The 15,281-nt window shown below is 44.1% G+C and overlaps 2 protein-coding genes across 3 annotated transcripts; one reads left to right on the forward strand and one right to left on the reverse strand.

The window, feature by feature from the left end:
* Positions 1–66: 66 nt before the first annotated feature.
* IKZF5 (IKAROS family zinc finger 5) lies at positions 67–11,811 on the forward strand. Of its 2 annotated transcripts, none has more exons than XM_085064641.1 (6): positions 67–136; positions 2,438–2,507; positions 3,357–3,450; positions 3,704–3,866; positions 4,147–4,329; positions 6,579–11,811. In XM_085064641.1, the coding sequence occupies exons 4-6, from the start codon at positions 3,734–3,736 to the stop codon at positions 7,520–7,522; spliced, it is 1,260 nt and encodes a 419-aa protein (XP_084920767.1). In that variant the 5' UTR covers positions 67–136; positions 2,438–2,507; positions 3,357–3,450; positions 3,704–3,733; the 3' UTR covers positions 7,523–11,811. The 2 variants fall into 2 exon arrangements, with proteins under 2 accessions (XP_084920767.1, XP_084920768.1); XM_085064642.1 differs by lacking the exon at positions 67–136 and adding an exon at positions 287–1,745.
* PSTK (phosphoseryl-tRNA kinase) lies at positions 11,048–14,738 on the reverse strand. Its single transcript, XM_085064643.1, has 6 exons — positions 14,466–14,738; positions 14,031–14,289; positions 13,441–13,639; positions 12,953–13,028; positions 12,720–12,813; positions 11,048–12,313 (listed from the first exon to the last, which is right to left on the reverse strand). The coding sequence occupies exons 1-6, from the start codon at positions 14,736–14,738 to the stop codon at positions 12,126–12,128; spliced, it is 1,089 nt and encodes a 362-aa protein (XP_084920769.1). The 3' UTR covers positions 11,048–12,125.
* Between the last annotated feature and the right edge of the window lie 543 nt (positions 14,739–15,281).

Consider the following 15,281-nt stretch of genomic DNA (forward strand, 5'->3'; position numbering starts at 1 on the left):
CCAACACCCCCTCCCCTCCGCTGCCGCCGGTGCGCGAGGGTCTCGCGAGACTGCGGTGGGCGGGGCCGGGCCGGGCCGGGGGAGGCACAACAAACATGGCGGCGGCGGGAGGCGGGAGCGGCGCGGGGCGGCGGCGGTGAGTGCGGTCTGTTCTTTCCTTCCGTCTCTTTCCGTCTTCTTCCCTCTCTTTTCCCTCTCCCTGCCTTTCCTTCTGGGGCCTCCCTCTGCCGTGACGGGGCCGGACGGCGGGGGGCAGTGCTTGGGGAGCGGGGCCGGGTCAGCCGAGGCTGCTGCCTTGGGCTGAAGGCGGGGGACAGAAATCGGGGGAATCGCAGAAATCAGAGAATCACGGAAATCACAGGATCACTGTAATCACAGAATCGCAGAGCGGATGAGATTGGAAAGAATCCCTCCGGTCCCACCTCCCTGCTCAGCAGGGCCCTCCCAGAACACATGGCACAGTTCTGGGGTGTCTGCAGTGAGGGACACTGCACACCCTCTCTGGGCAGTCTGTCCCAGCGCTGTCACCTTCACAGCGAAGAAGTTCTTCGTGTTCAGATGGAACTTGCCGTGCATCAGTCCCTGCCGTTCCTCTGGTGCCACTGCTGTCCCCGGAGCAGAGCCTGGCCCTGTCTGAGCTCCCTGCGGCCAGGGACACCAGGGACACCCAGGGCTGAGGGCTCCTCTCAGCTGGGCTCCTCTGGCGGCTGAGCAGCCCCAGCTCCCTCAGCCTTTCCTCGGCAGAGAAATGCTTCAGTCCCTTCAGCATCTTCGCTGCCCTTCGCTGGATCCTCTCCAGGAGCTGCGTGTCTCTCGTGTCCCGAGGAGCCCAGAACGGGACACGGGAGGTTTCCCATGGCCGTGTCGCTTCCCACCCAAGCCGGGGGTGGAGGGAGGCGAAGGAGGAGGTGTGAGATCGACCTGGGATGTTCGGGTTGATGACAGGTCACGGGCGGCCACCGACGCTGTGATTCACTCTCCCTCCCACGGTCAAAACTCCGTCAGGAGGACCAGGAGGTGCTTGGATGGGATTCGGGGTCCTTCCTGCTTTAATTTATGGGTCCTGAAAAAGACAGAACAGAGAGATCCCTCCTTTTTTTTCCCCTAGATTCCTTAAAAGAAGGTGGGACGCTTGCATATACCCGTATGAATTTTATTCTTATTGCATACATGTCCTCGTTGTTATTATATTGTCCTATAATTACTACAGGATTAATTCTGACTATGTGTGTGAAACTACTGGGTTTCTCTGTGTGAACTACTTCCTTTAGCAGAGCTGTTTAAGCAGAATATTTCATCCTGGCACATTCTTTGATTAAACTTAGCTCACCTCAGTGCTGTGTCCACTGTTCAGTCCAGCAGTGGTGCCTGGGAAGAAAATGAGTAAAATGCTCTACTCCTGGTTGTGTGAAACTGGCAGAGGTGTGGTTGTGTCAGCAGAGCTCAGGTAACACTCGGTGTGATCAGCCCATCCCTGGTGTGTGAAACACGAGCTGGGCTGCTCAGTTTCTGATAATTAGAATTGCATTTTCTGGTTTGCAGGAGTGACACAGCAAGGATCAGATGTGTGTCATTCTCCCCTGAGAAGGAGAGCTGCTGGCTGTGCAGCTCTAAAATATACCACATAAAATTACTAAAGTGTTTTGAGTATACAAATGGGAGCTTTTGGGTTGTGCTTAAATTGTGGTGACTTCCCTGCATTGGTGTAAAGGAAAGGATGAGTGTTTTCATATTAAATCAATGAGGTAAAGAAAGGAAGTTTTATGCAGTTGATCCCCAACCTGTTTATGAAGTTTTATGTAATCTTCTGTCAAAAATCGGCCTGGAGAAAAGAAGGCTTTGGGGTGACCTAATTGTGGCCTTCCAGTATGTGAAAGAACACAAAAGAAAGATGGAGAGAGACTATTTACAAGGGTCTGGAGTTACAGGACAAGGGGGAATGGCTTCAAGTTGAAAGAGAGTAGATTTAGATTGGATATCAGGAAGAAATTGTTCCCTGTGAAGGTGGAACAGGGTGCCCAGAGAAGCTGTGGTTGTCCCATCCCAGGCTGGATGGGGCTTGGAGCAACCTGGGATAGTGGAAGGTGTCCCTGCCCATGGCAGGGGGTGACACTGGGTGGACTTTAATGTCTCTTCCAACCCAAACCCTTCTGTGATTCTGTGTAATAAGTCTAAGTGCCTTACACAGAGGCACACACAGATTCTCCTCTGATAATACCAACTTTTGATGCTGTTCCACATTGAGCCATACAATATTTAGAATGGTTTAATTTTAAGTTGTTATTTCTTATCATAATTTGTGGGAAGTTGGCCTGATTGGGACTCTTCATTATATTGTCCTGTTTTTCTTTCTGTCCCATTTTTATTTTAATATCTTTAATATTATAAATACCTGTAATACTATAATTCATATCCTAATGCCTTTGCTTTATTGCAGGAGACACCAACAAATGGAATGCAAATTAACTTAAGCCTTCAGGAGGCTGGTGACACCTGAAAGAGAGTAGGTAAGATAGAGACATACAGATGTGTTCCAGACTAACTTAATGGTGATAATAAATGCTGGGAGTTGAGCACACTTAGGTGAGATGTGAAAGAACATTCTCATCTGGATGCCAATAATGAACAAACACTTCCAAGTAGCTTTGCACACAGGAGACAATGTTTAAATGTGGTCTGGCACTCAGAGCTTGAGCTCCTGGAGGTCACCTAAGTAGGTATTAAAAAATAAAGGGCATTCTTACTGAAATTATAACATTGTAAATTATTTCTGATTATATTCCGTAGGAATAATGTGACAGACTTGTCTTTTCAACTAATTCCGAGTTCTGTCTTCCCAAATTCATTGCAAATTGAGACTTTATAGAGGTTTGTTACTTACAGTCCCCAAAATGAGCCTGACCACTGATTTCTAGTGAATATTTTAATAATTTCAGTGCAAAATAATGGAATGGATTAAGACTTGTACTCAGAATACGAAAGTAAAATTTTGGGAAAACTATGAAATAGTGCTTTCTCTAAGGCTTCTTTCCAGCTTTGCTAATCACCAATATTCAGCTGGTTTTCCATCATTTCAGTTCCCACAATTGGCTGACCCAAATATGGGGTTTTTTGGAGCCAGATGTTCATTGGAAAAACAGTCAGTGAGACAAAAGTGTCCTTCAGGTGATGCACAGGAAGCAGAGGATGCAATCTTTGAAAAGTTTTTGCTGGAAGTGTAATTGTTTTATTAAAATTTAGAACAGCAGAGTGTTAGAGCCTATCTTTTAAACATAAATATTTTTCAAATTTCTTCCTTATAACTTAAGGGGTTTAGGATGAGTAATGGACTCAAATTTCCCTTTTATTCCTTCCAGAGAAAGTGGAGAGGCTGTGCTCTGTGCTTTTTATCTGACGTGTTGGGCTACATTTTGGAGTATGTTCACTACTTAACAGGGCACTAAAATTCAGGTATGATCCATTTTTTAAAAAAGGCAAATTGGTTGTGGTTATTTTGTAATTTTGTCCAATTTGATATTGTTACTGTGTTTATGGTTGTTGAAAACAGTTTTCCCAAAACTTGTATTTTGTATTCTTTAATATGTCATGCTGTGTGATAGAAGTAATTCTTCACTTAAAAAATCCAACTCAAAACCTGAACTTATTTTTCTGAATGCGTTCAAATTCAGTGACACTTGTGTTCTGAAAACATTTTCCCTCCTAGGCACAAGAGGTTGTAAATGAAAGAGTCAATATGGGGGAAAAGAAGGCAGAACCATTGGATTTTGTGAAAGATTTTCAGGAGTATCTGACCCAACAGACTCACCATGTCAATATGATTTCTGGATCAGTTACTGGTGACAAGGAAGTAGAGACTCTCCAGGGAGGTGAGCTGATTTCAGTGCCACAAATTTGATTTTTTTCAGAGTGACATCGCTGTTCACAGTCCCTGTAAATACTGCAGCTGTATGGAAACATTTCTGATAGTCATTTTCATGTCACTAAAGATGTGAATGTACCTTTGTGTTAATCAGGGCATGTTTTTACACTTCTCTTTATTTAAAGACCAAGGGCATAGAGAAGCAAAAGCTGTTTGGCATTTGCTCACAGCGTGACAGATGGTGTCCTACAGATTCTTAATTAAAATCCATGTTGCATTGTTCACAGCTGGGACAGAAGGGGATCAGAATGGTCTGGATCATCCTTCTGTTGAAGTTTCACTGGATGAAAACTCAGGAATGTTGGTGGATGGGTTTGAAAGGACTTTTGATGGAAAGCTAAAGTGTCGATACTGCAACTACGCCAGCAAAGGAACAGCGCGGCTGATAGAACACATCAGGATTCACACAGGTATGGAATGTTCTGCTCTGCTTGGCTGGGAGGCCTTGGGATGTTCACTCAGCGTTGAGATCTGCATGTCAGGAGTTGGCAAATTCAAGCAGTGTGAGACTTCTTAACAGTAGCTGTGTGCTGGTGAGTTTTTATAGTCTATTTTTGTAAAAGTGTGCCAAATACGTATTTAAACTGTGCAAATTCCTACTGACATTTATTATTATAAGTAACTATATGGGAGTAAAGTTTAGCATGAAAACATCAATATAAATTGAAGGGCCCTAAAAATAACTTAGTTTTTCTGTGCTGATGAGAAAAGTGACAAATGTACTGTTGCTATGTAGAAATTTATAGGGGCTTTTCTTCCTCTGTTGTTTGGCTATGAAAATATTCCTCTTCTGCTCAACATTCTAGATGTGGAAGTACAAAATACAGTAATAAGAATAAAGTTATTGGTAGAATATTCAAATGTGAGGACATATCATCAAGTAAGTGATTGATAACAGTAATGAAAAAAATACCTGCTATGGCTTGTTTAGTCCTAAATTGTTCCTGAAAGCTCCAACTTCATGGCAAATGAGAGGAAACAAAAGAAAGATGCTTGTGAAGTCTGTCAAGTGTATCACACCAATACTCAATACCTGAGGTTCAGGTTGTGAAGACCTGGTAAATTCTTCTTTTGTGTCTTCCAAAACAAAAAAAGAAGAGTGATTTTGGTTTGGTTTTCCTGGTTTGTTTTGTGTTGTTTTTTCGCTCACGGGCAAGGAGACCCAAGGCCTGAGTGTTGTTTTGCTTGGAAGTATGGCAAAGGGCCAGGAGTTGGATTGCTTGTGCTGTGAAGGCTCAGATGAGTCAGCATTAAAACAGAGAAGTGGCAGCTGACTCACAGCCTCAGAGCAATGTGAATAAACAGGTACTGCATCCTGGACATCTAGTGAAGGAATTGTGACCCAGGCAGGATCCTGCAACCATTATTATTAAGTGGAACCCACTGCAGGATTGGTTTCATGTTGAGGCTGACAGCAGATCATGAGTAGTTCACCAGCTGTGTTGTGCAACATGTGATGCAAAACTTTTATCTCTGTGAAACCAGTTTAGAATGAAATATGACCATTCAGATTGGCAAGTTCTGTGTAAATGTAGGGAGTTTGTCAGTGTTCTCATACCATTGTACCAAATCTCCAGGTCTTTACACATCTTTGTGTGTGTATATGAATACATAGATATGCTCATGGAGAAATCATGATTTCACTTGCTGCAGAGAAGATGCTTGGAGGCAGCACAAAAATTGATTTCTTTCCTCTTGGAGAGCCAGTGATGTAGGGGAAAAAGGAAATCAGTTTGGTATCTCAGGCTGTGATTCCAAACTGTGGGATGCCCATCAATTGCACAGCAGGGATTTAGAAATTGAGCTGGCACTCTAGGTAGGAAGGGTAAGATGATCTTTCATTTCAGCACCTGAACACACATCAAATCCTTTAGGCACTTCTGTCATTGCAGACCTGGATCTATAACACCTAGAAGATCAGTCTATCAAGGGAAAATCCAAAGTCCTGAAGTGCTGTGTTACAAATGTGTTGTCCAGTTATTATGTTACAAAGCTTTCTGAATATTTTTTTTAAGTTAATGTAAGTATCTATAAATTTCATTTAATAAAAGAGCAAAGTTCTGCCTGTGCAAAAGGAGATGATGGTCACCCTGATAATTATCCCATCTCCCCTCTGGGAGAGCACACAGTTCTCCAGGGAATACCTCATTTTTGTTTTCTGTTGTAAGTCTTTAGCCACAGGATCCTTTTTCAAAGCTCAGTTCTTGAGTGGCTGCCTGTGTGCATGGGTTATTTAGGTGGTAGTTCCAGGATGTTTGTTTGGAAGGTCCCAGGAGGATATCCTCCCTCAGTGTTTGAACACAGTTATGAAGAATAGTAACATTTTGGTGGTACGGACATTCCTGTGTCCCACTGTGCTCTCCGTGGATGAGGGAGAAGTTGGATCCAGTTAAGGGCACCACAAACACCACTGCACTCACTCCTTGGCATGGTTATGTGTTATGCTAATTCCACTCAGGTTTTTTCCCCGTGCTGATGATCCATTGGGTGAGGTAGAGCTGTCCCAGTGTTCTCCACTCTCCCAGGATACTCAGCTGAGCTTGAGGCTGGTGGTGACTGAAGTTTGATGAGCAGCTCACAGTGAGCGCCTCAGTGTCCCACACAGAGCCTTTTCCAGGCGCTTGGAGGTGCTATGGGATAATCTGTTCTGATTTTCCAGGGGAGAAGCCACACAGGTGCCACCTGTGTCCCTTTGCTTCGGCCTATGAGCGTCACCTGGAGGCTCACATGAGGTCCCACACGGGGGAGAAGCCCTACAAGTGTGAGCTGTGCTCCTTCCGCTGCAGTGACCGCAGCAACCTGTCCCACCACCGCCGGCGCAAGCACAAGATGGTGCCCATCAAGGGGACGAGGTCTTCCCTGAGCAGCAAGAAAATGTGGGGTGTTCTGCAGAAGAAGACCAGCAATTTGGGGTACAGCAGAAGAGCGTTAATTAATTTGAGTCCACCTTCCATGGTGGTGCAGAAACCAGACTACCTTAATGATTTCACTCACGAAATCCCCAATATCCAGACTGAGGCGTATGAGAGCATGACAAAAACGACTCCAAGTGGTGGATTGCCAAGAGACCCACAAGACCTTATGGTGGATAATCCTCTAAACCAGCTCTCCACGTTAGCAGGACAGTTGTCCAGCTTGCCGCCTGAAAACCAAAACCCAGCCTCTCCTGACGTCGTTTCGTGTCAAGATGAAAAGCCTTTCATGATCCAGCAGCCTGCTGCACCTGCAGTAGTGTCAGCTGTGTCAGCAAATATTCCTCAGAATTCCTCTCCAACCAGCCCTGACTCCCGGCCGGCACACAATCAAAGGAACTATAGTCCTGTGGCAGGGCCCAGCAGTGACCGCAGTGCCCACACCAGTACTCCCAGCATCAGTAACAGTCAGCCGAGCACTCCAGCTCCCACCCTGCCAGTGCAGGACCCTCAGCTCCTGCACCACTGCCCACACTGTGACATGTACTTTGCGGACAATATCCTTTACACCATCCACATGGGATGCCATGGATTTGAAAATCCTTTCCAGTGTAACATTTGTGGGTGTAAGTGTAAAAACAAGTACGACTTTGCTTGCCACTTTGCGAGAGGCCAACATAATCAACATTGACTGAAAACATGCTTTCGTTTAGTTTTTTAACATATTACAGTCTATTTTTCATACTTGCTGATGGAAAGCTTGCACATTCCCATAAGGAATCTTCACATTAATCAATTCGACAAAGGAGGCGAATTGATTTCCATGTTCCTGTAAAACTTGCCAGGGAAATTTTGTATTGGATTTGGTTGTTGTTTTATATGTAGCCTTTCAAAAAAAGCCAAGAGTGCTGTAAGGGTTGGAATGCATTTACATGCTGTGGTTGCTAAATTTAAGTTGCTTGCACTTAATCCCAATAAACATTCTGCAAATGGAGAAGCAGTGTGTCCTGAACCATAGGATGTAATTCCCAGATTGTTTACTAGGCAAGACAAGATATGTTACCATAATATACAAAAGGTCGATGCCATGACACGTCATGGTCCATGTAGTGACAGGACAAGCAGGAATGGCTTCAAAGTGACAGAGGACAAAGTACGATGGAATATTGGGAAGGAATTTTTCCCTGTAAGGGTGCTGAGGCCCTGGCACAGCTGCCCAGAGGAGCTGTGGCTGCCTCATGGCTGGAAGTGTCCAAGGCCAGGTTGGAGAGGGATTGGAGCAGCCTGGGACAGTGGAAGGTGTCTCTCCTTTAAGGTCCCTTCTGACCCCAACCATTGTATGACTCTATAAGGTCACTTCGGAGAAATCCTTAAAAATTTTGCTACTCAAACAAACAGAAGCAACTTTAACTGACAAATTCAATTTGATGTAAAAGTTGCTTTAATCTGATGAAGGTTAATGATAAGTTCCTGTTTAGTATAGTCTAAACTCTTCATGATAGGACTTAAACACTAATTTAACTATTAGCACAAAACTAGAAGGTAACAAGTTATGGTGGATAAAACTCTGATAGGAAAAAAAAAGTAGTTAAAAGCCTGTCATTCATGAGTTACAGAAACAAAAAAGTAAGATACCTTATTTTACCTACGCTCTACCAAAATTTTACATGTCATTCTTTTTCAGAGGAGGCAATTTTTAAAGACATAATAAAGAGCCTGTAGAACTAATATATATTCTGTGATATTTCTAACTGCCTTAAACTGAGTTGTACAGATATTTAAAGTTTGCACATTTAGACTTCTGTCCTGTTGGTAGAAGTTCTGATAGAAACAAACAAGAAGTTTACAAATTAAAACTCCTTTGTTCAGTTTTATGTTGGGCCAGGCTACAGCTGAGAGGTTGTCTGTATGTTTGAGAGTTGTATAATCCAGTTTAATGTAGACTTCAGCTGACCTGGAGGCCTGGTATGTCCCCTCTCCCAGATTTGATGTCCTTTGAGTGTGCTGGAAATAAGGAGAAGGACCTCTGGCTTTTTCTGGGCTCCATGTGGGACACAAAGGAAAACTGGCTGACTATACTGAAGTTGTTTAGGAATTGTTGGTTGCAAATGGTAACTGAAGTTGTTTGTTTTGGTTCATACTGTACATCTTTAGAAGCCCCCAGGCTAAAGGACAGGCACTTTAACATAAACCTAAATAAAACAGCTGAGCAAAATTAATAACTTAATGTGCTAGGTGAGAAGTTGAGACCTTAAAAATAAAGAAAGAACTGTTACTTTTCTCATATTTAGACATGCACTTTTATCTTGGTTTGTCTTACTTGAGACAAATTAAAGCTTCTCTTATATGTTTCCTTTTTCCTATCAGCAAACCATGTTTTGTTAAAAGCAAGGAGATTTTATTACTGTTCTACAAACCAGAGGTTAGAATCTGAATCAAATTTATATTGTTATGGGAGCTAAATCTTCTTGAAGCCAGTGGAAAAACTTACAGTCAGGGTAAGATCAATGCAGGAAAACCACCTGTCTAAGAATTTTAGCTGTAGAAGTAATTTTGACTTTATATAAATAGAAAATTGGAAAGCAGACCTGTTTCTCACTACCTGACTTATGTACTGCTGAATTTCTGTGTTAAGGAAATGGATTATTGGCTGTGCAGTCTTGTAGTAACGAGGTCAGAAATCTGCTACTGAAGTGGTTCCAGTTTAGAGAAGATGAACAATAACATTGTCACTCCTAAGAAAAAATTGTTTTGTTTTCAGGCCTGGTTCAGAAATAATTTTGGTGGATTTGTAAGACATGTAATTTCCATTTTTCATCATGGCACTCTGTAATTCCAGAATACCTCATTGCTGCTTTATAATTTTAAGATTTATTTTGTAAGTAAAACTGCAAGTCTTTGTGCATAAACATCCTTTATTTTAAGAAGTAAAAGCTTACTGACTGGAATCCAGTTGGAAGTTACTGCTCCTGGACAAATTTTGGAATGAAATTTTTTTCCACTCAGGGCAGGAATGATGGCTCTCTTTGGATCACACATTGAACAATTCTACAATTTAAATTCGGCTGAAATACAGTTTTAGGAGAAGAGACATTCCTCTTGAAGACCTTTACAATTAGTAATTGATAAAAAATGGTTTTCCTTGCCTTTTTGATAGATGATGCAACCTCCCATTCCTATGTTCTGGCAAGTTTTCCAAAGGAACTTGTGGAATGGTGGTGCACCTTCCAGTACTGAGTGACACTGATCACAACAGCTGAGTTCTCCTTGATTTGTGGCTTTCTACCTCCTGGTATCCTAGGGAGAGAAACTTCCATGTGCACAGATGTAGTTTCTGATCCACTGTAGCTTTTGCTGGCAGTGTTAGCATTGTTAGAGGCTTTTCTTAGGATTTAGAGAAATGACTTCTGAACCGTGATGGCCTTGAACAAAACTAAAGAGAGCTGGGAGCAAGAGGAAGCCTGCAGGATCTTATGGAAAATAGGCCCTCATTGAGGAGGGGATCCTGTTGTGGGGAATGTATGTGACTAATAACAGAATTCAGTATGAAAAAATCTGTCCCCAAGCCTTGCAAATTGTTGTTTGGAAGGATTTTCCTGCCTGGATACCATTGGTTCTGCTCTTGAGTAACTAAGGGAGAGATTAGCTGGGACATCTACAAACAGTTGAACCATGCTAAAACACCTTTCTCTGTTTCTTTGGGCAAACTCCTCATTGCAGAGGGGTTCTTGGGCAGCAGCAGCTTTGGTGCTCATCCCTTGGCTCTGCACCCAGATCCCTGGGGTGGATCCTTTGTATCCTACCCTACCCTAGCAGGACTAGCATTGTTCATGTTCATGATCTCACTGTGTGTTCAGTTGTGCCAAATGATTCCCTGATGTCATTATCCCCTTCTGTCAACTGAGGAGCTTTGGAAGGTGTATTTCCCCGTTTTTCATTAATTTGTACATATTATTGACTGTAATTTAAAGAGTTTTTACTGGCAAGTTGTTTCCAAGTATGATCCCTTGCACAAGCAGGCCTTACCCAGAGTCAGTGAGGGAGAGTTGTCCAGGATTCTGGGATTGAGTCCTTAGAGGAACTTTTCATATTGAATCCTCCATGTGCTACACTGCACTTATTTTTTTTTTTTTTGTAACCCAAATCCTTATATTATAAGGTGGTGGGTGATTAGCATTTTAACTGTTATTAATGGAAGTTTGGGAAGGAGGTGGAACTTTTCTGTTAAGTTCTGTAGCTGTAAACCATGAACTTTGTAAGGTTTTTGTTTTTATTGTCATAGCTTATTTTTAGCTTTTGGACATCTTTAACATGCACTATTTCTAGCACTCTTAATACACATTTACTGTTTAGAGACTGAATATTCCAATGAACACACAAATATTTGAACATCTTCATTATCTCAGTTAATACTTCAACTGTGAAGCAGGCAATAGGCAAAAATAGTTGTTTTTTCACAGACACATGTTTAGATGAAGAGGATTTAGACATAAAATGTTGATTGGCATTTTAGTATAAAACAGTGCTGGGAGACACTTTCCAGCAGTGTTTTCCAGCCAAATAATCTGTTACTGTTTGTTTTGTTCCAGAATGTTTTGGGAGTTTGCTTTTTGTTTCTTTTTGACGAAGGGAATGTAATTTAGAAGTCTCCACTGGCAAGTTTTCTACTAAGTCTAAGCTTCTTTGAAAATCAACAGCAAATGGATGTTCTGCTGCAGGAAATCTCTCTCCTGCTGAAGCATTTTTCATTGAGCAATCTTTGTGTATGTGCTTCTAAGTACCTACTTTGTTAATAATATGTATTTCAGTGTAAAGAGCAGATTTTATGCAAAAATGAAACCTGTTAGAGTTGTAAAATAAATTTTAATGTTAGTGAACGTTTTTGAGATGACAAGGTTAATTCTGAAATAACTCTATCTCGTGTAGTTCATGTTGTGAAGCTTTGCTTTTGTAAGATATGAATAAAATAACACTTTCTAATTAGGTCTCATGTCAATTCTTAATTGCATATCCTTCCATAGGTGGAGCTGGTGATTTTCCAAATGTTCCTCCTGGGTTGACTCCCTCTGATTCCATGAAATTTCTATCTAAGGATGGTTTGCTCTTGGCTTGATCTCCACAGCCAAGGACAGCTTGGTTAGACTGGATTAGACTGTTTCTCTTCCCTGTCATGGCAAGAGGAGGCACAGAGGCTGCAGGGAAGGGAGTTTTACCTCAGACCTCTCAGTAGCTGTGCTCAGAGTGCTGCACTTTAAACACTTTGGACTCCTAAATATCCAACATTCTCTATGTCATTATTTAAAAATATATTTATTTACTGCATTGGTTGCCTCGTGTTGGAATGATGAAATTACACTTGTAGCAGGGTCAGAATATTGGGTTTTCAAAGTCTTTCCTTGCCTCAAGTCATCCAAAAATTCTGTTTTCAGTTTGTTGAGTTCTTCTGCCAGGCTCTTCATCTCACTTGGGAGAACATTTTTACCTAAAAGAAAATTAAAGCTGAACTTTTAACTTCATGCTTACAGACAAAATCACAGAACCATAGAATGTCCTGAGCTGGAAGGACCCACAATGATCATTCAGTCCAACTCCTGTCCCTGCACAGCCACCCCAGCAATCCCACCGTGGGCCTGAGAGCATTGTCTATAGCATTAAATCTCTAAAATGCTGCTCTGTACTAAAAGGGTCCATTAAAGCTGTATTTAATACAGGCAATAAATATTATTGTGGCTTTTCAATCTACAGTCTTCCACAAATACTGCTGACCACAGTGAAGGCATTGCCTCAGACACACCTGCTGGGATAGAATTCCTGAACAGGGGAATTCCAGGGGCAGTTTTCCATTGCCAGTTAGCACCTAGGATAGGTGGGATAGGTGGAAGAGGTACCTTTGGCATCCTGCATTGCCTGAGAGATGATTCTCCTGCATGCCTGGTCAGCCTGATGGACAGCACTGGCTGCACAGATGGCTCGAGCTGCCTCCTGGCCAGGGCCACCAGGAAGGAAGAAAACAAGCAAGTGCTTTAAATTTATTTGAATTTTGAAGTGCTTTTTGAAAACAGCACATCAGCAGCAACTCAGTCAGCACCCAAAGCTGCGCCCTGAAGCTCTGCAGTGCTACCTTTTGCTCTGTGTCCTCCTCATTTGGCCTCTCAGGATTTTCCAAAGCAGTGGCCAACAAGTTCATGATCTGTTCACTAGGAAAACAAACAACAGAGTAAACCACAGCAATCAAACACGTACCCTGAGCTTTTTTTTTCTTATGATACCACAGAAAAAAAAAAAAGAGCAAATTTTCAGTTAAATTTTTGAGGCAATCTGAAATAGTCTGAGACCAAAACCAATTACAATTCAAATTATTTTCAGTCTTAGTGTTTCAGACAATTCACACAGATTTTCTGTGGCAGGGTAGGCATGCAGTGAGTTTTGAGGTTAACTCAGCACAGGATGGTGGCTGTGAGCTCCTAATGAGCCTGGACTGTGTGTAACTGCCTGGCTTCCAAAAATCACCACTGGGAGTATTTTTACACACTGTGTAGATACAATAAGAAGCTTCTACCACTGAAAATAGCTCTTAGGGCAAACTCTAGGATCAATCCAGTAACATACTTGTCCTCTGAGATGCAATCAGAGCTACTCAGAATGAGGCTGTGCTGCTCCCAAGCGTTTTTCCTGAGATCTGGCATTTCTATTTTCTTTGCCATTAAATGTATTGTCTGCTCAGGCACAGGATCACTTCTGAGGCGATTCCTCTGCAGGCAGCATTCCAATGGACATTCTAAAAACAACTGGCAGAAGCCCAGCGAATCTAAAAAGAACAGAATCAGACAATTTTAATCTTTAAACATTTCAAGTAAAATTTTCTGGGAGGAACGTGCAGGAGAAAGGCTCTGCATGAGTGAGGAGCTTCTGCACTGGTTCTGAGCCTGATATTTCATGTTCTTGTCCAAAGTCCCTCTCCAGCTCTCTTGGCACCTCCTTATCTACTGGAAGATGCTTTAAGGCTGCTCTAGGAAGGCTTTTACATGATCTACCAATTTATAGTAAGACAGTAATAAAGTTACATTGATCGCTACTCTATTACAGGTATCCAGCAATTATGAATAACCAACGTTGCACGGGAGCACTTAAAGGAAGGCAGATGAGGTGCGCTGGATTTCCTACAAACATCCTCACGCAAAGGAACAAGCAGTAATTACATTTGCGGGCCAGCTGGTACACCTCGTAGCGCATGCTCTGGTAATAGAAGTTGTCATCCAGCAGGAGGAGCAGCGGCCGGGAGGTGGCTCCGGCGTCACGCTCGGCGGCGGGCAGCAGTCCCTCCCGGCGGCAGCAGCGCAGGAAGCGCTCCCAGCCCGGCTGAGCGGGGCCCGCCAGCGGCGCCCCGGTGAGCAGCGCCCGCAGCAATCCCTCCAGGCACTGCAGCAGCTCGCGGCGGCTCCGCTTCCAGCCGGGCAGCTGCGGAGAGAGGAAGGGGGGAGATCACGGCCCCGCATCGCCGCCGCTCAGCGCTCCCGCCCCGCCGCCCGCCGTGAGGGGACTCGGCCTGACCGCCACCCCGGCCGGACGCGTCCCGTTGCCTGGCAACGACCACCGCACGCTCGTGACGCAACACGCGGCGCGCCCCAACGGACCAATGAGGATGGCTCGTGCGGGCCCGCCTGCGGCGCGTGCGGGCGGAAGGCCTCCGGCGGGATGAGCTCGTCGTAGGCGAGCAGCGCGCAGCTCCAGCCCGGGCGCTGCGGCAGCCGGCGGCGCAGGGCGCGGGCCAGGCTGGACTTGCCGGCCGCGGGCAGCCCGCACAGCAGGCACAGCCCCACCCGGGCACCGCCGCCTCCTCGCTGCTGCTGCTGCTGCTCCGCCGCCGGCGCTGCCATTGCCGCCGCTTCCGCCGGTGCGGTGCGCATGCGCAGTGCTGCGGGGCGCCCCCTGGCGGGCTCGGCCCAAATGGCAGGGTCAGGAATATCCCTCTTACCGCGTCTGGTTTTACTCATTTTTACCCAATTCTGGTCTCGCAGTAAGCTCAGCAATTCGCTTTAGTGACCCCCGGGGCGCCAAAGGGCTGAGCCATCCCGTGCGTCAAGCGGTGCTGTTTGCGGTGATCATAAAGATAGCACAGCCCGTGCTGCCCGGGGTGACGGGAGTTCCATTACTGCAGCACTGCACTTGTTAGTGAGGTCGGAATGACAGGAATATTTAAGAATTTCAGATTCGGAGGGATTAAGGAAGAAGACACTTCTTTGAAGAACATTCATTGCCAGTGCAGACTTTTGCCTGCAGTATGTTTTGGTTCTTTCGCAGGTAATTATTCAGCATTAAGCTAAAGATATTTTGGATCTAGTCTTTATTTCTTGGGATATATTCTCCTGCAACGCTTTTTCTTGATAACTTTTATCCTGTTATGTCAGAACTAGACCCATAGAATGGCTAAGCAGCCTCTGTGGTGTCCT

The sequence above is a fragment of the Lichenostomus cassidix genome, chromosome 6 (assembly GCF_008360975.1).
Source record: "Lichenostomus cassidix isolate B80296 chromosome 6, HeHo_3.0, whole genome shotgun sequence".
Classification (NCBI taxonomy): Eukaryota; Metazoa; Chordata; class Aves; order Passeriformes; family Meliphagidae; genus Lichenostomus; species Lichenostomus cassidix.

Excerpts from the sequence above, each read along its gene's own strand:
- IKZF5 (XM_085064641.1), top strand. The coding sequence starts at position 3,734 with ATGGGGGAAAAGAAGGCAGAACCATTGGATTTTGTGAAAGATTTTCAG. Across the intron at positions 3,867-4,146 it reads AGTAGAGACTCTCCAGGGAG|CTGGGACAGAAGGGGATCAG; the intron begins GTGAGCTGATTT and ends CATTGTTCACAG. Across the intron at positions 4,330-6,578 it reads ACACATCAGGATTCACACAG|GGGAGAAGCCACACAGGTGC; the intron begins GTATGGAATGTT and ends CTGATTTTCCAG.
- PSTK (XM_085064643.1), bottom strand. The coding sequence starts at position 14,738 with ATGCGCACCGCACCGGCGGAAGCGGCGGCAATGGCAGCGCCGGCGGCG. Across the intron at positions 14,290-14,465 it reads CGCACGAGCCATCCTCATTG|CTGCCCGGCTGGAAGCGGAG; the intron begins GTCCGTTGGGGC and ends CTCTCTCCGCAG. Across the intron at positions 12,814-12,952 it reads AGGAGGACACAGAGCAAAAG|GAGGCAGCTCGAGCCATCTG; the intron begins GTAGCACTGCAG and ends GGCCCTGGCCAG.